The sequence below is a fragment of the Mustela nigripes genome, chromosome 13 (genome assembly GCF_022355385.1).
Source record: "Mustela nigripes isolate SB6536 chromosome 13, MUSNIG.SB6536, whole genome shotgun sequence".
NCBI classification, from domain to species: Eukaryota; Metazoa; Chordata; class Mammalia; order Carnivora; family Mustelidae; genus Mustela; species Mustela nigripes.
Genome location: NC_081569.1, coordinates 27119469 through 27141416, shown reverse-complemented (window position 1 = coordinate 27141416; position 21948 = coordinate 27119469). Strand labels below are relative to the sequence as shown.

General features: G+C 42.1%; 1 protein-coding gene across 3 annotated transcripts in view; it reads right to left on the bottom strand.

Moving 5' to 3' along the window:
* The window catches only part of TMEM266 (transmembrane protein 266), a 112631-nt gene that overhangs the window by 67419 nt on the left and 23264 nt on the right, over window positions 1–21948 (bottom strand). For 2 of the 3 annotated variants that reach the window (XM_059371761.1, XM_059371759.1), the window contains exon 2: window positions 654–784. In XM_059371761.1, coding sequence (XP_059227744.1) covers window positions 654–691 — 38 coding nt within the window. In that variant the 5' untranslated portion in view covers window positions 692–784. Of the gene's footprint in view, window positions 1–653; window positions 785–3529; window positions 3671–21948 lie in introns of all 3 variants that reach the window. The other variant, XM_059371760.1, reaches the window with a different exon arrangement.

The window sequence follows — 21948 nt, the reverse complement described above, 5'->3', positions numbered from 1 at the left end:
CCTCTCATGATTTCTAAAACTTCCTTGCAATTCCCATTTTGTTAATTCACCTTAAGCATGTCCTAATCTTCCTGAGGTTTGCTTTTGAAGTTTTCCCCAGTTTCTATGGCATCCTGCTAAAGGAAGTGTGTATAGTGAATCAGAAGATCCTTGTCTTTTTTTTTTTTAATATTTTATTTATTTATTTGACAGACAGAAATCACAAGTAGGCAGAGAGGCAGGCAGAGAGAAAGAAGGAAGCAGGCTCCCTGCTGAGCAAAGAGCCCAATGCAGGGCTCGACCCCAGGACCCTGGGATCATGACCTGAGCCGAAGGCAGAAGCTTTAACCCACTGAGCCACCCAGGAGCCCCAGAAGATCCTTGTCTTAAGGAAGATTTATAGCAACAGTTTTGGGCTACAGAATTCCTCTGCTTTTTTAAACCAAAAAAAAAGTGATGATATCAGTCAGGAAACTCAGAGAAAGAGATGATTTTTTTTTTTTTTTTTTTGAAAGAGCTGATTTTTAACATGTCATTTTAACTTTGGGCTTGAGGGCAAAATTGCCTGGAGCTCCTCCATCTTCCCAGGGCTGAGGAAGGAGCTCCTGGTTGCGCCCATGATTCTGAGGTACTAACTCATCATCCCCAGAGCAGAGATCCTGCCTGTTACTTACTGTGGATTGGTCATGTTGAAAGATGCTCCCAGAGCCATGGGTTTTCTTGGTGTCTACTGGGGGTCAGCCGTCTTGAAGCCTGCTGTCAGCATTGCTAAACGTGAGTTCTTATAAGACTTACAGAATGGTACCTTGAAAACAAATAATTGAATGGTAGGAATTTATTACACTCAGATGTCGAACCTAAGTCCTCCTAAACTCGTCTAAAAATAGAAGTCCTTAGAACTTTCTTCAATATAGCACTTTTCTTCAAAGTTATGTTTGAACAAAGTATATGTTGAACAGATTCGTACAATTATGTTCTTGTGGGTAAGAACAGGCAGAATTACTCTCCATTTTAGAGATGAATAAATATGTCCAAAGTGACAAAATCACTTTTCTGTGTCACACATAGATGACAGAAGAAACCAGACTGGACCCCAGGTTTTCTAAATTTTTATCTATCGTTCTTTCCACTTTTCCAGCATGTGTAAGCAAACCAGGGTAATTTTATACTCCAGCTTTAGGAATCTCAAAAATCTCAAATGCTTTCCCACGAGAGAGGCAGCACATCCCGGAGTCAGACTGCCTGGGGTCAGAGCTTGGCTCCCACTTATTAGCCTTGTCACCTTGGGTAAATTACTTAACCCCTTTGTCCTTAGTTTCTCCACCTAAAAGGTAAGAGTGATAATAGAACTAACTAACTGATTAATGCATATGAAACACTTAGAATAGCACCTGGTGTGTAGTGCTGGCTTTTATTATCGCAAGTATTATTTAATCAATTTAAGTTGTATGGTCTGTTGAATCTGAGCACATTCCGAAGCATGTGGACAGCTGGGTGTAAGATTTCCTCTTAAAATCTGGACTAAATAAACAGAATACATTTTTCTATAAACCAGCACCATGGCACTACCTGGACGTCTTCTAAGATACAGTAACAATCTGGCAGAGGGTACACAAAGAGACAGAGCTGGGTTCTGGGTGATTCTGTACACGTTACAAGGGAGGTTGCTTCAAGGGGCAATTCTTGTGGATACTGCATTCTGCTGCAAACTGCCTTTGCTGCAAGACATCACCATGAGAGAGAGCCCCTCTCCCAGTCCCAAAGCTCAGCAAGCAGAGACACTTGAACCCGAGAGACAAAAGAAGTATGACATCACGTAAAAGGCATAGGCACTCCCAGGACCAGAAGATGGATAGTAAATCTGCAAACTGGGGAAGCTCCCTGAAGTTCTGTATAATTAAGAAATGACAGCTGAAGTTTAAGGTAATTGAGGAAATCTTGGGAATGTCTTAGTGCAACTGGAGGAGAGATAGAGAACTTTCTAAAATTAGAAGGACCTTAATATATGAGGCCACTGTTTCCACAACAGCTGTACGAGGGGCCCAAAAAGCAAGAGATGAGGGCAGGGAGAATTTGGAGAGGGGTTTTGTAAACACCCCCTGCTGAGGGTTTCCCCTTACCTTAGTATACCTTAGTAAGAAGGTTCTAAACACTAGAATCAAAACTCTCCTTTACCAGTATTTGGAATTGGGTATTAATTGTACAGTAAGCTTTTTATGGGTGTGCATCCTATAATAGAGACATATTCGGTCTTAATCTTTTCTGTTCTTAATCTTCTCTGTTCTCTGCCTCAGTGATATCAGGCTCAGGGTATGCACAAATGGGAGACCATGTGAGCAATGACCTCTTTAAGAATGGTGTTTTAACAAGCTGTATTCCCTAGTGAGCACTCTACAGGCTGCAAAAAGTTATCAGCCCTGTGAAAGATATAAAAGGAAGATCTTTGCATTTATGGACCTCCCAGTCTGGTTGGGCTGTCAAGTTTGAAACACATAAAATTCAAAAATTTGTGTGCCCCTAGTCATGAAGAATGAGCAAAAACTGGGAGTTCTGTAAGTAATAAAGATGAACTACTGTGCTAATATAATATGGCCGGTATAAAATAGAAACAGAAATGAAAATGACTTTTAAAGATTCTTGGACTATTTGGGAAGGAAAACTTCAAATATATAGAATTATAAAGAATTACAGAATGAATTTCTAGCTATCCATCACCCAACTTCAACAGTTATCAATTCATGGATAGTCTTGTGTTCTCCATATCCCTGTCCATCCCCACCCCTCATGATTATGTCATTTCAATCATCTGTAAAAGTTTCAATATGTAGCTTAAAGAATAAGGATTCCCTTTAAAAGACATAACCACAAAACTATCACTGCTCCTAAGTCAGCAATATTTTCTTAACATTATTAAATATCCAGGCATTGTTTACATTTCTCCATTTATCCTATAGTTTTTAAGGTTTGTTGAATCAGAAGCCAACATTATGATTGGTTAATATGACCCTTAATTCTCAATGAATATGTAGGTTATCCCCTCTATACAATGTTTCTTCCTGCAATTTATTGGAAAAGCTGGGTCATTTGTCCTGGAAAGTTTCCCAGTCTGGATTATGGTAACTGTATCCCTTTCATGCCATGATTCTGTCCTCTACCTTTCCTGCAAATTTTAGTTAATCTACAGGGACTTTAATCAGATTCAGTTTTCTTTTCTTCTTCTTCTTTTTTTTTTTTTTTGGCAAGACTATGTAGGCAGTGTTATGACTTTCCTTAGGAGATACATGTCTTCTTGTTCTTCTTTTCATGATAGTAATAGTCATTGGTGATCACTTCCTAGATCCATAAATTCATTAGGATTTGCAAAAGGGGTATATTGATTTTATCATGCCTTTGCCATTTACCAGCTTATATGTAGACAAACTCTTCCTCATCAACTATTTGATTACCTACTTTAAGATACCTAAGATAACCTAAGATAGAAAAGGATAAATGCTTAACTTTTCCTTTTATTGACTGATTTTCAAAATTTGATTAATTGGTATCTTGTTACCTTCCAAACTCAGTCAACGAGGGTTTTGTTGTTGTTGTTTGTTTGCTTGTTTTTTTAATTTTCCACAGCATCATGGAATTAACTAACTTGGCAGGAGTTGAATGAAGGAACAGAATCCCTGGTAAGCGGGATGGTAGTTTCCTAAAAAACAGATACGGGGGTGGGTAAGAAATGATTGGCATCTCCAGTAGAAGGCAAAGATGAGGTAGGACAGAGAGTAAAACATATTTGGATGGGCAGTGAGTAGGCTGCTTCAGTTAGTGGTTTTGATCCTTAATAAGCAGCACATTTTAGAAAGCAAGCTCCCTGAAGGTGATATTATTTAAAAACAGTATTCTCCAAATAAAATAACCCCAAAGCACAAGCCTAGCACGAAGCAGGTGTAGTCTAGCACTCTATAAATGAACATTTGAAGTGCAAACCTGCTGTCTCATAAACCTGGTAGAAGCAGAAGAGAAAACCTGTTTTGGATTTACAGGGTCTGGCTATGGTGGGTAGTGAGGCTCCTTTTTTGACTTTAGTAAAATCCATGTGTTGCTCAACAGCCTTTGTAATTACCAATATCATTTGCTTGTTCCAGCCAGATTTGCAAAATTCAGGCTGGCATCCTAGGAATTTTAAAGCTGAAAAAGACTTCTAAGATCAAGTGGTCAGTTCCCTCACTTGTCAGGTGAAAAAGTCCGTAATACAGTTCACCTGCCAGCAGAGGCACCCTGGTCATCCCTTACTTGTGTATCAGCCCCTTGGCTTACGTGACCTGCTTTCATATGCATCCCACTGGTTTCTAAGTCTGGTTTACTCAGAATCACCTGGGGGCCTTTTGGAACGCATAAATTCATAGGCTATATTGCAGAACTGCTGAATCATAACTCTGCAGGTGGAGTTTGACAATCTTGAAGTTCCCCAGGTGTCTGACATGCAACCACTCCATTTGACTGACTATTATATATATCAATGGTTCTCAAACTTTCCATCATACCAGAATCACCCGGAAAACTACTGGCCCCATCCACAAACTTTCTAACTTAGTATGTTTAGGGTGGGAGCCTGAGATTCATGTTTTGAACAAATTCTGAGGGGATACTGTTTGCTGATCCATAGACCACATTTTGATCTTCTGAATCAGAAACTACTTGAGGTAAAGATGGACTTAAAAAAAAATTTTTTTTTAATTTCTTTTCAGCATAACAGTATTCATTGTTTTTGCATCACACCCAGTGCTCCATGCAATCCATGCCCTCTCTAATACCCACCACCTGGTTCCCCCAACCTCCCATCCCCCGCCCCTTCAAAACCCTCAGATTGTTTTTCAGAGTCCATAGTCTCTCATGGTTCACCTCCCCTTCCAATTTCCCTCAATTCCCTTTTCCTCTCCATCTCCCTTGTCCTCCATGTTATTTGTTATGCTCCACAAATAAGTGAAACCATATGATAATGGTTGACTCTCTCTGCTTGACTTATTTCACTCAGCATATTCTCTTGCAGTCCTGTCCATGTTGCTACAAAAGTTGGGTATTCATCCTTTCTGATGGAGGCATAATACTCCATAGTGTATATGGACCCCATCTTCCTTATCCATTCGTCCGTTGAAGGGCATCTTGGTTCTTTCCACAGTTTGGCAACCTCAATGGATAAAGATGGCCTTTTAATCCCTATTTTGCAGTCGGAGTGGACTGGTTGCAAAGCTTACATGATGGAGCTGTCAGCAGAATCTACCCTGGCCAGGTTCAAGGAGGCCAGGTTTATCAGTTGGAAATACTTTCATTTGCAATAACAGAATATCTGACTACCAGTGACTCAGGCAGTAAAGACTTTTAATAATCTTACCTCGCAAGAAGCCTGAAGGCAGTGGCTCTGAGATATCACCAAGGACTCAAACCCTTTCCATCCTTTCCCAATCCTCTGTGCATTACTCACACTTATTGCCCTACGGTTGCCAGAATGGCTGCTGTAGCTCCACCTTGCATGCCAGCTCCCCAACAGGAAGAGAGAACCAAAGGCTTTCTCCTCACAAAGTTCTGATCTTTTATTATGCAGGAATTATCTTTCCAAGCCCTCTAGCCAACATCTCCTGATATCTCCTTGGGCAGAGCTGGGTCACATGGTCACATGGCTGTGAAGAAGCCTGAGACAATGGGTAGCTGGCCAAAGGAATAAGGCCAGATAGGAGAGCCCAGTTCAGTCATAGTTCATCCCTTGGCGCTGGGCATATTGTTTCCATAAACAAATCTCCATTCTCTTCAGCAAGAAGTGGGAAGGAGCTGTTGCAGGTGTAACTAACTGTCTGCCAGGCCAGGTTGGGATACTTCTGATACAGTTCTGAGGCTCAGCTGCATAAGTTTCCTAGCTCTCCAAATAAGACTGACCAAATATTGGTAAGTGGGTGGCAGGAAATATAAAGGATGCACTCTCACAAAATTTCAGGGCTCTTTTATTTAGAAAGCATTGGATGTCTGAGGTTCAATTTTGACATCATCAAGCTTGCTGTAGAATCTGTTCCCAGAGAGAAGCCACTGAGCACTGGGGCACCTTTCACAGACTTTATGTTCCACACCCTCAGGAGGAGAAAGTTGTGTTTTTTGTGCCGAATGAGAAAAGTTTCTGTATAACAGCACAAAGTCAACCTTGTTGTTACCTTGACCCATTAATACCTTGCTCCATTAACAAGGAACTAAAATGAAGACAATCAATCATGTACCCAAGCCTTCTCCCACCGTAATCTCCAGTCTATTGCATAATTCTCAGCTATCAAATGAGTGGACAGGTAGCCCATAGTGGCTCTCTTTTCTAGGTGTAGTAAGTGTCCTGTGGATGCCTCTAACTTTCTATTGTATTTGCTCCTCTTCACTTAGATAGTCATGCAGCCTATCAATTATTCTCAGTCTCACCAAGTATGGGAAACACAAAGCAAGATCACACAAAACTAGATCCCATCGTCCAGATTATTTGGATATTCCAGGAAGAAAATCAAGAGGACCAATATCATAACCTTTTCATTCCCCTCAATAATTTTTTCCTAACAAACATTCCCTAAATTGAACATTTCATGTCCCTGATGGACAAAGGATCCCCTCATGGCCTCCTTACCCCTAACTGGCCTGGATAGGAAAGAATGCCACTTAGCAGGCACTCCTCAGGCTGTCATTTTCCCTCTGGAACTCTGCAGAGCTTCTGGGAAACTCTATTATCTATGGTTTTGGGAAGTGCCAACAATGAGCAGGGGGTATAATGGTTGTCCCAATTACCCCTTACTGGATAAGGCAAATCTTAAGTATTTATGCCACACCTTGCAAATCTCCAAAGCAATATTTGCTTTATGTGATATTAACTAGATATAGTTAATTTTGCTGCTAAATCCTCATGACACCAGGTAAGTGACCATTCTTAGTTAAATGGAGGGAAAAAGTCCTCTTTCTTCAATACTTTCATACTACAAATGGTATGATGTAAAAGCGGCCCCCATTCTTTATCCTCCTATATCAATGCTTTGTTACAGCCTGTTTTTCTCCATCTCATGAGTCCTATGTTGAAATCCTAACCCCAGTCTGGTGGTATTAAGATGTGGGTCTTTGGATAGATCGTAGGGGTGGAGCCCTCATGAATTAGATTAGTACACTCATAGGAAGAGATTCTTGGCTATGTGAAGATTCAGCAAGAATACAGTTATCTGCAAACTAGGAAGAGAGCTCTCACCAGATACCATCTACCATCACCTATCCTGGACTACCCAGCCTCCAGAACAGAGAGAAAGAAATGTTTGTTGTTGAAGTCACCCAGTCTCTGGTATTCTGTTACAGCAGACTGAATGGACCAAGGTAGTCTCATAACTTTTCATTGCCCTGTCTCTGGGTTTAGCTATGTGACTGGATTTGTCCAAGTAGATTGGAGGTTATGATGGTTAATTTTATGTGTCAACTTGACACATAAAATGATATTTAAACATTACTTCTGGGTATGTCTGTGAGGGTGTGTCTGTATGTTTAAGGTTTTATTTATTTTAGAGAGAAAGAGAGAGAGTGTGTGTGTCTCTGTGTGTGTGTGTGTGTGTGAGAGAGAGAGAGAGCATGAGCAGAGGGAGAGGCAGAGAGAGAGGGAGAGGGAAAGAAACTCCAGCTGACTCCATGCCCAGCATGGAACTCAATGCAGGACTCAATTCTATAACCCCAAAACCACTACCTGAGCAGAAACCAAGAGTTAGATGCTTAATTAACTGAGCCACCCAGGCACCCCTGTGAAGGTGTTTTTGGATGAGATTAACATTTGAATTGGTATACTGAGTAGAGTAGTTTGCCCTCCCCAATACGGGTGGGCCTCGTCCAATCTGTTGAAGGCCTGAATAGAAGACTACAAGGTTGAATAAGAAAGAATTCTTTCTCTCTGCCTCACTGTCTTTGAGCTGGGACATCATCAGTCTTTTGCTCTCAGACTTAGACTCCAACTTATACCACTGGCTCTCCTGGCTAGACTTTTCAGGTTCCATAATCAGCCAGCCCAATCACATGACCATGCTTCATGTTTGCTGATATATTGGGGAACTACAGAGAAACAGAATAAAAAATGGGCTGGCCCTCTTTCATGACAACATACACACTCGAGCTTGCCTGCTGCAGGACGTCCAGTCGCCTCAGTCAAGGCCTGCCAATGGCCAACTGCTCCCCTGAGTGAGCTCAGTCAAGACCAGAAGAAACACCCACCTGTGCCGAGCCCAAATTGCCAACCCAGACTCATGAGCTAAATAAAGTTTTTTTTTTTTAAATTCATTATTCAGTTCTTTATTAGCATCTTCCATGTTCCAGGAATAATACCAGACATTGACATTATCATGATAAATGAGACATGGTCACTGTACTCCAGAAACTTGTGGGCTAGTGATAGAGACAGAAAGACATAGATAGACAGATGCATAGATGGAAATTAAAATTCAAAAAGGTGAGAATTATGAAACATTACAAGAGTGTTTTCAAAGCTCTGAACCTCTTCATAAATATTAAGCAACTAATGATTCCTCACACTGGCAGGCACAATCCCCTCTACTTTCAGCCATCTTTCAAGGAAAGGTTTGTTTTTTTTAAGCCCACCAAGTTTTGGGGGTATTAAATTATGTGGTATTATTGTGGCAATAGATCACTGATACATTATAGACAAATGTCCACTGCAATACATAAAATACAAAGATGTATATATATATATATTTTTAAAGATTTTATTTATTTATTTGACAGAGAGAGTGAGCACAGGCAGATAGAGTGGCAGGCAGAGGGAGAAGCAGGCTCCCTGCCGAGCAAGGAGCCCGATGCGGGACTCGATCCCAGGACGCTGGGATCATGACCTGAGCCGAAGGCAGCTGCCCAACCAACTGAGCCACCCAGGCGTCCCCAAAGATGTATATTTTTAAAGCATGACATTTCCCTGCATCCTCCGTCTTCACCTTTCACATCTCAGCTGAGGTCCCTGTGTTAACACCCAGGTGTAGAAATCCTTGCTCAGAATCATGCAAACCCATACTCACAACTACAGGTTAATTTTTGTGGGTTTGTGTTTAACAAAAAAACCAACTGCAGTTTGCTTTTATCACTCACCAATATATAATGGACATCCTTTCTGGTCAACAGGCAAAGATCTATACTTTTTTCTGATTTCTTAATTCTTACATATACACACATGCACATATATAACTCTACGTAAATGGCTTGTCATAAAATTCAAGTTTTTAGTGGTGCCTGCTTCCCCCATGTTACCTGCTTTACTGTTCTCTCCCCCAACAACATAACCATGTTAAACCTATATGTGTCTTTCCTAACTGTTCTTTGTGCTTATACAATTGTACAAAGTTGTTTGCTTTATTCAAAAATATGCATTATTCATACTTATTACTTTTTGCTTTTCCTAATCAATATCTTCCAAGTTCACTCTCAAAAACGTCTCCCAAGTAAAGCAGAAAACTCAAATTCATTCTTTAATTGATTGCTGTATAGGATTCATGGTGTGAATGGGCCATAATTTAGTTAACAATTTGCCCACTGATGGGCAGTTTCTTATTTTTTTTTAGGCCACTGTGAAAAATGCTATGATAAACATCCTTGAAATAAACATTTCAATTTGTATTTATTTTTCTGTGTATGGGATAGATTCTCAGGAGTGACTTAGCGGACTGAAGAGTATATATTTAAAATTTTAACAGTTAAAATAAGATTGCTTTCCCAAGGACTGTAATAATTCATACTCCAGCATAACTCTTTGAGGGAAGAGTCTTAATCATTCACAAGCTGCTAAGGGTGGCTGTGAACACTTGCTTAATTACAGCCCCTTCCCATGGAGCTCTGGAGTGAGAACAGGAGACAAGGATGAAAGCAAAACTAATAATACATACTTTTATGCCACAACATACTCACTTGACGTAGGGACCATCCTGTCAAAGTATTCCTATGTGTTGTTTCGGCAACAGTCAACCCTCAAAATCCTACTTTTTTCCTTGTGCCATAAACCCTAACCATCCAAAGCAAACCAATCAAATAATCAATTTCTGGGTTCTCTTGGGAACCCACCCCAGGCCTACTGCCAGGACTGACAAGCTGGCAAAGAGAATGGGTAAAAATATGGCAAGCTTAAACTAGATATAGTTCCTTACCAACTAGATATCTTATCAAAGGAGAAGAATTTTAGGAAGAGCCACCTCTTTTTCACAACTTCAGTGTACCAATATATAAGACAGTGCCCATAACATCACCAGACACTGTCAGAAGGTGACACCAGAATTTCCTGAAGTCGTCCCCTCCACTGTTGTGCTCGCCTGTCCTCACTCCCAGGAGATTCAGGTGTCCTTTCATTGATCACAGGTCTTTGAGATGACAATGGTCAAAATATTGGCCAATGTCCCATTTGAACACCAATGGCATAGTGCTCATTGGCACAAAGCTGGTTCTCTGGTTCAGGTCATGATTTGGGGAGAAGTGCCACTCACTAATACCTCTCTTTGGATAATGTAGGTCTTTTTAGAAGCTTCCCAGCTGGAGCTATCACTCTATATGACGTTGCTATGCAACTGTGCTCTACAGACATCTCCTGGGATGCTGGAAAGACTTCACTTCCTTCTAGACAACATTGTTTATTTATTTATTTATTTATTTAATATTTTATTTATTTATTTGACAGACAGAGATCACAAGTAGGCAGAGAGGCAGGTAGAGAGAGAGGAGGAGGAAGCAGGCTCCCTGCTGAGCAGAGAGCCCAATGCGGGACTCGATCCCAGGACCCTGAGATCATGACCTGAGCCGAAGGCAGCGGCTTAACCCACTGAGCCACCCAGGTGCCCAACATTGTTTATTTTAAAAAGGGTAGAGACTGGAGCAAATGCAAGGCAGGTATCCACATGCCTTTCTATCAGTCAGGGCCCCTCAGATAACAGGCATTTAGAGAGATCCCAGAAAGTTCAAAGCTTGGTGTTTAGCACTGGGATACAACATGGTCTAAGGACAACCCTGCTCTCAAGTTTCCAATCTCATCAGATTGAAGGTTCCAGAGCAGCAATATGTGAAGTAATGATTGAAAGGGACATGTGCTGAGCAGTACAGAGTGAAGGTCTGGCAAGAGGAAGGCAGGAGGGAGGCAGTGTGGCCTGTACAATGAAAAGGCAGTGCTTCTTCACACGGATGTTGTGACCTGGACTTGCCCCACACCACTTACCTGGTCAATGGCAAGAGTAAGAAGACAACATCAGCTTTTCAGCCTCAAGACCAATGATGTCCACCAGAGGATCTAGCTGCATCGGGCCTGAGAACCACATGTAGAGATTGTCCAAAATACAGATTACTGGGCCACTCTAGTGATCCTGATCCAGGAAGCCGGGAACTAGAGTTTCCTTGCAGCCCAGGTGACTGACCACCTGAGAAAACCCAGCCTGCCTAACTTACCCACCCCCTACTGGCTGTACTTTTATGCCCCTCCTTCAAGAACCACAATTAGGGTCTCTTTAATTACACAAATATCTCCGGGCCTCAGTTCATTCCATTCCCCTCTCCTGCCAACCCTCTGTGAACCAACTGCCATTCCCAGCTTGTCTACACTTGGAAAATCCTCCATCATCTCTAGAAGCTCTGGGCCCTGAGTCCACTTCTCCAGCCTCAACAGTCCTTTCTTATCTGCCCTCCACTCAGAACAAACTACAGATACTCTCAACAAGGTTTACATCCAGGCTCAGAAAACACAATAAAACAACTCTAAGACCCAAACTGGGCTTTTAATGCAGTACAGGCTTCATGGGACAGATGTATGGAAACTGGGAAAATCCCTTAGTCAGAGCCCAGTATTGCCACTGGGATGAGGTGACAGACCCGCCTCAGGCACCATCAAAGTATTTCCTTTGATCCTGGTAGGCGGCAAAGTAGTATGGCATGTGAGAAATTTTTATTGTTATGACCATGTACCATTGTCTCTAAGAAGCCTCGATATAATGTACACAATTTAGTAACAGCTTGTCCACGAGAAAACTTACATACTGTCACATTAAATCTGTGCATCAACTGGAAGACCCTAATAGTTTTAATACCAGGAAACCATTAATTCAGTGTTAGCACTGAAGATGGTGAATCTGGGGTTATTATTAATATTGAACATTTAAAACATAAGAAGATAAGAATAAATATAAACTAAATATAAGGATGGCTGAGGAAGAAAGCAGTCTAGAGCCGCCTTACAAACTCTTTCTTCTGCTACTAAATGACCAAAAAGCCAAGGGAAGGGAGAGAGGGAGTGCAGATGTGAAAGTACAAAAGGGGAATTCAGACCATAACGTCCTGTCCATCAAGAGAGAAGCAACCCGAGGAGTCATAAAGAGCCATATCCCTGAGACTCCTAAATCTGGAAGGGTGACAGAAGTCTCTTGGGAGAGCCAGGAGAGATGTGGCTGCCACACTGGAGGCAACTTTAATCTCCTGCATTATCAGCAAGTGCCCCCAGGCAGCAGAGGTGGGCTGACAGAGTGCGGCCTTACCTGCTCTACCATCTGCTCCTATGGACCAGTTTCTAAGTGGTGTAGACCTGCTCAGGTGCACCTGCAGGGGCAGGTCTAATCGCGGAAGAGACCAGGGCCAATGCTAGCCTTGAGGGGCCTTCTCCAAAGTGGCTGTTCAAGGGGGAGTCCCATAGGAAGTTCTCAGAAACCAAAGGGTGACCTGCATCAAGCTTCCAACAGGATAGCACATCCTTCCAGCTCAGTGGATAGAGAGCCCAGCCACTCTGAGGGGTGAAGACTAGGGAGGCTGGCTCCTGGGGCTATTTCCATAAAACAAATAAAAGTCACAGACCCTAAGATGGCCCACCTTATCAGTAAGTAAACAAAAACACATAAATTCAAACCATTTTTCTCCAAATGGAGTGGGAAAGATTTATAAAACCTAGTATTGATGATGGTGTGGGAATAATGGCCATTCACACGCACTAGTGATAGGACTGTAAATTGTTGCAAATTTGCTGAAGGGTAATTTGATAATATTTATCTAAATTATTTTAACATGCATTTTTTGACCCAGCAATTATACTTTTAGGAGACAGATTTTAAGGAAATAAGCTATTAAATATACACACACACAATGTAAGTTTGTTGGATCACTGTTTTACTAGCACCATGCCTAGCACGTAGCAGATGCTCCAAAAATATTTGATACAGAATCAATAAAATTGATTGAACTGAAAGCAACAAAAATGTCTATCAATAGGAGACTGGTTAAATAAATAAGGAACTCATATATTCTGGGATTGTTATATAGCTACTGAAAAGGATGTATGTCACCTAGAGCTGAGGGTTGGAAAGGACTGACTGCAAAGGGATATGAGGGAATTCTCTGGAAAAATGGAAACATTCTTTCTTTCTTTCTTTTTTTTTTTTAAATATCTTATTTATTTACTTGAGACAGAGATCACAAGTAGGCAGAGAGGCAGGCAGATAGAGAGGAAGGGAAGCAGGCTCCCTGCTGAGCAGAGAGCCCGACTCAACTCCGTGCTGGATCCCAGGATCCTGAGATCAAGACCTGAGCAGAAGGCAGAGGCTTTAACCCACTCAGCCAGCCAGGTGCCCCTAATGGAAACATTCTAAGTCTTAGTTTTGGTGATGGTTGCAGTGTCCATTTAAGTGAGTGCTTTTTATTGTTTGTTTATTATACATTCAGCAACATGGTTGATTTTTTAAAAAAATGGATGAACTACTGAAACTAATGAAAACTATTGTCATTAACACAGAAAGTTGTCTGCAAGGTAACATTAACTAAAAAAAAGATGATAAAAGAACATATATGATGATCCCCATTTATGAAAAATATGTAGAAAATATGTGTATGACAGAGTGTGGCAGCAGACTTTCCTATTGTTCTAGAGCTCTGTAGATTCCCTAAAGTTAAGGACAAACATGGTAAGCACTCACATTTTCTAAAGAAAGATGCCAGACCATCTATTTGGAACAGATGGTCAAGCTGGTCCAGTAACGACTACTCCCCACAGTCCGTTGGAGAGAAAGCTAGAAAAATGCATGCCAGACTCCCAGGCTAGCTGGGGCAGTGGGAGATGGCCAGGTGAGGACACAGGACAGTGATGGGAGCAGCCTGTCCTTAACTACCAACTAAGCAAGGATATGGCACCAAAGTTCTCAGTGAAAATTAATAGTTTAAGCAGAGTATGGATGGATATTTATTTATTTATTTATTTATTTATTTATTTATTTGACATAGAGAGAGAGACAGCGAGAGAGGAAACACAAGCAGGGGGAGGGGGAGAGGTAGGAGCAGGTTTCCCACAGAGCAGGGAGCCCGATGCAGGGCTTAATCCCAGGATGCTGGGATCATGACCTGAGCTGAAGGCAGATGCTTAACCAACTGAGCCACCCAGGTGCCCCAGCAGAGCATGGATTTTTAAAGGATACTGAATCGTGGGGTGGGCCAGAGAGCCAAGCATAGAAGCTGCATGGTCAGGATCACCAAGCAGACCTGGGCACTGCTCCAGCCAAAGTATCACTGATGCTGTGGCACCACACAAGCATTTTCTCCTTCTCCCTTCCAAGTTCTGGAAACCACAGCTCCATCTCATTGGCAGAGATAGATCAAACAGCTGTACCCTGGAGGCAAGGGAGGCTATTCCTTGGGTGGTGGACTCAATCTGGGAATTTCCCTGAAACTGCAAAGGCCATTTAAAGGGGATGGGATGGCCACAGATATGGAAAGTACCTTCTGTCGTTACAGATTTCCTATGGGCATGTTGACCAGCTACCTAAGAAGGCTGCCTCTTAGGCTAGAGGGTCCCAGCAGCACAGTGCCAAAGCAGGAACTAGAAGTAGCCCTAAGAATTCAGGCAGCATGTCCAGTGGAATGGTGCATGCAATGCCCTCCTCTCTGGCCCTGCTGGGGAGGGCTGTGAGTAGGCTAGACACAGGAGCTGGGTTCTGAAGGAACTTACAGAAGCATCAGAGGAGGCAGAGTGTGCAGTGGGAGTGGGATGTGTCAGGGCAGAAGAATAGCTGGTCCACAGGTCAGGCTGTGCTGACTGGATGAGAGACTGAAGTATTGATTTAGATGGAATATTTCAATTTCTGAAAAATGAGCCTTTCCTAAATCTTGAGAGTGATTAGAAAATCTAAGGTGCCTCCAAACATTCATATCTAGTGATGGAAAAGGGAAGACAACAGAATATGGTGGATAAAGGCACATTGTTTCCTATCAACTTCCATTCATCTAAGAGGTCTGGGTAGCTCTATTCCCAATCACTAAGGGCAGTTACACATAGGAAGGCAGGGAAGTGGTATTCTTGAGGAGAATGCTTTTTGTTCATGAGCATTTTTTTAAAAGGATATCTCCATTAAAAAAAATTTAGATATGATAGACTTGAAAACATTGAACTAAGTGAAAGCCAGCCATAAAAGGCCACATATTGTACAATTCCATTTATATAAAATATCCAGAACAGATAAATCTCCAGAGGCAGAAAACAGATTAGTGGTTGCCAGGGTATAAAGGGACAGAAGAATGGGGAGTGACTGCTTGATGGGTACAAGGTTTCTTTTCGGCTTATGAAACGTTCTAGAACCAAACAGAAATTGTACAAGAGTGTGAATATACTGAATGCCAATAATGGTAAATTTCATGTTTTGTATACTTCAAAACTGGGAAAATGAAAACAAAAACCAGTGAATGACAACAAACACTTAGATATAATAATTGACAGGGAAATATGTTCACCATAAATTAGAAAAAGTAGGTTTTAAAATTATGCCCAATATAAGAAACCCAATGTGTGAGTTATAAAGAAAGCAATTTGAAAGGACCTATCCCATGATGGTAGCAGTCATTATTTCTGGGTGGTGAGACTACTGTTAACTGTTTATGTTTCTAAATGGTCTAATTTTCCTTCATAATGAATTAAGTCTACTGTTTAAAATATGTACATAGGCTAAAAATTGGTATGTGCATAAGAGGTACAGAGAAGGGACTGTGGAAATTCGGAGGCAGAAGACTTGGCTGGGTTCTTGTTACCTTCCTTAAAGTAGCTTCCTCACACATGTCCTTACCTCCATACTTCTTTTCTCAGACACACCTTACAGTTGCCACCAGATGCCTTTTCTGAAGCATAGCTGTGATTTGTTTATTCCTTGACCCAAATACCCTCAGTGGTTCTCCACTTCCTACTGAACATAGTCTCAATTCCTTGGCCTGTGATTCAGAGCCTTCCACCATCTGGCCTCAACCATTTAAACCATTCCTCATCCTTCTCTATGCACTATACTCCAGCCACCTTATTCAGATGCCATGTTCCTAGTGCATGGACACACACACATACACACACACTGACCACTCTGCCACTGCTTCTAGAATTTTCTCTGCTTGGAATATGGATTTCCTTACTCCAAAAGCCCCCACTCATGTCTGGTTCTCCAATGCAACCTTCTCTAAACCAGTGATATTGCTTCCACTTGAGGACATCTCTTTCTCCTCTCCCACCCATTTCAACTGTATCTCTCTCAGGGCACGAATTACTTTTCTACTCCCTATTACAGTGGTTTATGGTCATGTTCTATCTACTCTAGACTGATGTTCCTTAAAGCTCAGGGTTCATAATCAGCAAATTGAAAAAAAAAAACAAACAAAAAAACCTCTCAGGCACATTTCTATGTGCCAGATTTAGTCGGTGGCTTTTCTAAAGACAAATAAATAAATAAATAAAATAATGCAAGGCTCTTGGATGGCCCCATGAGTGTGCTTCCCACATTCAAAAAGTATTCCTCAATAATCCGTCAAACTCGAGAATAGCTCTCAGCATGTCAATGCTGTGCTGAGGCAGCTTGTAGAGGTGTCGTTAGCAGTGAACGTGCAAGGTCATTTTTGTGTCTAAGGAGAAACTTAGCTGAGCTGTTATCCAGCAACTCATCTTTCTTCAGAATTCAGGAGCACATTAAAAAAAATTAATAGACTTTATTTTTTTTAGAGCAGTGTCAAGCTTACAGGAAAATTGAGCAGAAAATACAGAGTGTTCCCATGTAGCTCCCTCTTAATAGTTTCCACCATTATTAACTTGTTATTTTGGCATGGTACCTTTATTACAATTGATGAACCAATATGCTACTTCATAAACTCTTCAGTTTACATTAGGGCTCACTGTGTTTTACATTCTATGGGTTTTGACAGATTCATAATGTCATGTGTCCACCCTAGCAATATCCTACACAACAGTTTCATGGCCCCCCAATACCTTCTGTTACAGCCATTCATTCCTCCCTCCATCCCCCTGAATACCTGACAGCCACTGATATTTTTACTGTTCTATAGTTTTGCCTTTTCTTTCTTTTTTCAAAGATTTTATTTTTTACTTGATAGAGAGAGAGAGAGAGCATAAGTAGGGAGTGGCAGGCAGAGGGAGAGGGAGAAGAAGGCTCACCAGTGAGCAGGGAGCCCATATGGGACTCGATCCCAGGACCCCAGGATCATTACCTGAGCCAAGGTAGACACTTAACCAACTGAGCCACCTTAGGGATCCTAGTTTTGCCTTTTCTGAACATCATATAGGTGGAATCATATAGCATGTTGCCTTTTCAAATAGGCTTCTTATACTTAGCTATATGCATTTAAAGTTGTTTCATGTCTTCTTGTGGCTAGATAGCTTGTGTTTTTTCATTGCTGTTTAAACCCCATTGTTTGGATGCACCACAGTTTGTTAATCCATTCACCTATTGGACATCTTGGTTTCTTCCAGTTTGGGGTGGTTTTCAGTAAAACTGCTATAAGCATTTGTGTGCAGGTTTTTGTGTGGACAACTCCTTTGGGTTAATACCTAGGAGTGCAACTGCTGGATCACATGGTGAGAACACATTCAGTTTTGTGTGAAACCACCTGTTTTCCAAAGTAGCTGGACCATACTATGTTGTATTCCCATGGGCATTCCTCATTCTCCTGAGTGAGAATTCCTGTTGCTCTATACCCTCACCAGGGTTTGGTGTGTCAGTGTTCTGGGATTCTTCCATTCTAATAGATGTGTAGTGGAATCATGTTGTTTTAATTTGCAATTCCTTAATGACATATGATGTGTAGCATCTTTTTGTATGCTCATCTGACATCTGTATACCCTCTTTGGTGACGTAACTGTGCAGAGATTTTGCCTACTTTTTGACTGGGTTATTTTCTTATTACTGAGTTTCAAGAGTTCTTTGTATAATTTGAACACAAGTCCTTTACCAGATATGTGATTTTCAAATATTTTCTTCCAGTTTGTGGCTTGTCTTTTTATTACATTTGTTTTTTATCTTTGGGAAAATAAGCACCAGAGCAGACAGACAGACTGAGCCATCTTTGACCTCCAGCTTTACTGGGCAACTCTGTTTGGCAGAGTCTATTGGCTTTGATTGGCTCTGTGTGGGTGCTCAATTCACTGGCTTCAAAAGAGTAACTGACTTTTAAGTCAAATAGGAAACCTTGCCATTGCCACTTCTGAAGTGTGCCAGAAGTGTGTAATCATTGCTAAGCATGTGGAGTTTGACGTTTCATTATTACTGCTGCATGTTTTTTGACCTTCACTGGTGAATTTATTCCTCAAATGTTAGGGCCCTTGCAGGATTCAATGCTGGGCCTGGCTCCTTGCTTGCAAAGCAGCCTCACTGTCTCTGCCACATGCCCTGGGCACCACTGAATGAGATTCTCTCTCAATCCATGGACTGAACTCAGAACAACTCAACACGACCTCTCGACTTTCTGCCAACTCCCACACTACACCTTTCCCACTTCCATCCTCACCTTGTTCTTCAGGTTTGGTATCTGCTGAGGTCTTCTGGCACCAGCTTCTGGTCCACTCCACTGTGCCTCTGATCCCAGGAGCACCTGGTGCAAAGACCCTTCCCATTGGCCTCGCTCCAGGTCACTGTGCTTTCCACAGCTCATGTGGCCACTCAGGTGGGACTCAAAGGGTGACACACAGAAGAATAAGATACAGACTTGCTTCCAGCAGTCTAGTTGGAAGAGGATATTAACATAAAGTAATCTGTGATAAATGCCAAAGAATTCTGCAGATAGCAAATATAGCTGGTTAGTGTGGCTAATATTAGGAGACTTGTACTGTGGTTTTAATTGTAATTCCTCCCCCTTGTTTCCTCACCTATAACAAGGGCTGATAGGGATGGATGAGATCCATTCTTTTATTCAGAGTGTGGTCCCTGGACCAGTGGCAGCATTGGCATTACTTGAGAACTTGTTAGAAATGCAAATTCTCATCTTGTCCCAGACCTAATGAATCAGAGATCTGTACCTTAAGATTCCCAGAAGATTTATAGGACATCACAGTCTGAGAAGTATTGGGAGGCATGATCTTTAAATTCCCTTTCAGTTCTAAGCTTCTATAATCTGTGTCATTTCTTTTGACCCTGTCAGGAGGGAGGCTGCTAGGAGTTCCCTGGTAGGATCCTGACTTGGCTGGGCCTGAAGAGAGCCTGAGGGTGCCTCAGCAGGCAGGCTCTAGTGCCAGGCATCCAGGCTGCTGGTCAGCATGACCCTCCAGGAGATTCATGCTGCCCTTCTGCCAGGGGAATGGCTCAAGTTGTTACAACAGAACATGACCCAAGATGGGAGCTAGGGGTGGTGCTCATGTGACATGAGCTCTGCCTGTTTATGCAGCTTCCCTTAGAGACCTGGCTCCCCATCACTGAGCAGGCTTGGCTGTTCTGCTCGCCTTTTGGGCTGCTGAGTAGAGAGAGTGAAGGGAGAGAAGGGAGAGAAGGGAATTTGCAAGGAACATTTATGGCAAGTTCTGAGGCTGTAGACTTAGTAGTGGGGGAAGGATAGTGTGTGCTAAAATCTCTCCCTGTAAATACAAAGAACATTCAGATATCAAATTCCTTTGCTTTCTTTGGGCTGATCACTTGTACAACAGAAGGACATGGAACACAAATTATGCCGTGGGAACTGGCAATGTAGGTTCTAGCTCTGACTTCCCTCTTTTTAAAAATTTTTTATTTTTTTTTTTACAGATTTTACTTATTTTGAAAGAGAGAGACAGACAGACAGACACACAGCATGAGCAGGAGGGGCAGAGGGAGAGGAAGAGAGTGAGTCTCAAGCAGACTCCATGCTGTGTGGAACTTGACAACCTGATGCAGGGCTTGCTTGATCCCAGGACCCTGAGATCATGACCTGAGGTGTAATCAAGAGTTGGACACTTAACAGACTGTGCCACTCAGACACCCTCCTCACACCCCAAACTTATCTATTTTGAGGCATTTGAACAAGTCTCCTTCCCTTTCTGGACCTCAATGTTCACATCTGGAAAATGAGACCGGATTTGCTCATTCAAATATCTCAGCTCCTAGGATGAGCCTTACACTGGGCTAGGTGCTGGGAACACAAGTGATATTTATGGAGTCGACAGTTTGCAAACACTTTTAGAGAAACTTCAGTTCAAATATTCTATTTTAAAGAAAGGCTTTGGACTCAGACCTAGGATCAAATTTGAGCTTTGCAACATACTAGCTGGGCACAAGCAACCTCTTAATTCTTGGTTTTCTGATCTAGAACATGGGGGTAACAGTTGCTCTCTCATAAAGTTGTGATGAGGATTAGACCCGCTTCAGGAGGAGGAGGACTCAGTGGGATGGATGCCTTACACACCGACCACATGCCTTGCATGAGCTACATCTTCTACTGTGCGAGCCACTAGCCACATGTGGCTAGTAAAAGGTACACTGGACACTGGAGAGCTACTATAAATAAAATGATTTTTTATATTTATTCCCAATTGAAATAATATTCTGGATATATTGGTTAAATAAAATACATTAAATTTAATCTTACCAGCTTCTTTTTACTTTTTTTAATGTGCTACTAGAAATTTAAAATTACACATGTAGCTTATACACTGCACAGCACTGGTCTCAAGAAACAAAACTGGGGCACCTGGGTGGCTCAGTGGTTTAAAGCCTCTGCCTTTGGCTTGGGTCATGGTCCCAGGGTCCTAGGATGAAGCCCCATATCGGGCTCTCTGCTTGGTGGGGAGCCTGCTTCCTCCTCTCTCTCTTTCTCTCTCTGCCTGTCTCTCTGCCTACTTGTGATCTCTGTCAAATAAGCAAATAAAATCTTAAAAAAAAAAAAAGAAACAAAACCATACTCTGCTGTCCTTGTTAGTTTACATTGTGGTAGGAAAAATAATATCCACACATGAATCCATACTCAAGAGAACCCCACCAGGGTGGAGAACCACAAGCCTACAAAGACGTGGAAAAGAAGGGGGAATCAGATGGGTTGGGATGGTTATGGAAAGCTTTGAGGAGGAGGTCAAGTGTAAGTATGGCATGGGTAGGCAGAAGGCATTCTCAGTGGGACGCACCAGGCTATGAGCTTCTGCATGGAAGGGTATATAATTCTCCCATCATGCCTTGTATATGGTAGGTACCTGATGACTATTCACTATTTGTAGGAGTTGGGGGGCAGAAGAGGAACACAGGGAAAACACCAATATAGCTGAAATTTATAGGGCTTGTTTGTGAAGAGGCTGGTCCCACTGAACTGGGGGATGTGCACCTGGGAACAACTGGGCAAGAGGTTGTCTACACAGGGTGGGGTCTTAGCATGGATGTAGTAGACAGTAAGCCCATCTTTCCTGAGTATCCAGGGCTCATGCTCCCAAGTACTCTCCTTCCATAGCCTCAGCGTGAGTGTAGTAAGACCAGTCACTGACAAATAACACCAGAGCTTGTCTGTACAAGGGAGCATTGCCTTTAATATATGTACCTTGGCAGGCCTAAACACTTTTTCTATTCATCCCTAATCCTTTCAAATATTTCCCTAGCTCCTTGCTGGTACTCAGAAACCACACTAGGTATGGGGGCCATAGAAATAACTGAGACATCATCCCTGCCATCTTCTTGAATGGGGCTTGGCAAACTAAGGTCTGCAGGCCAAATCCAG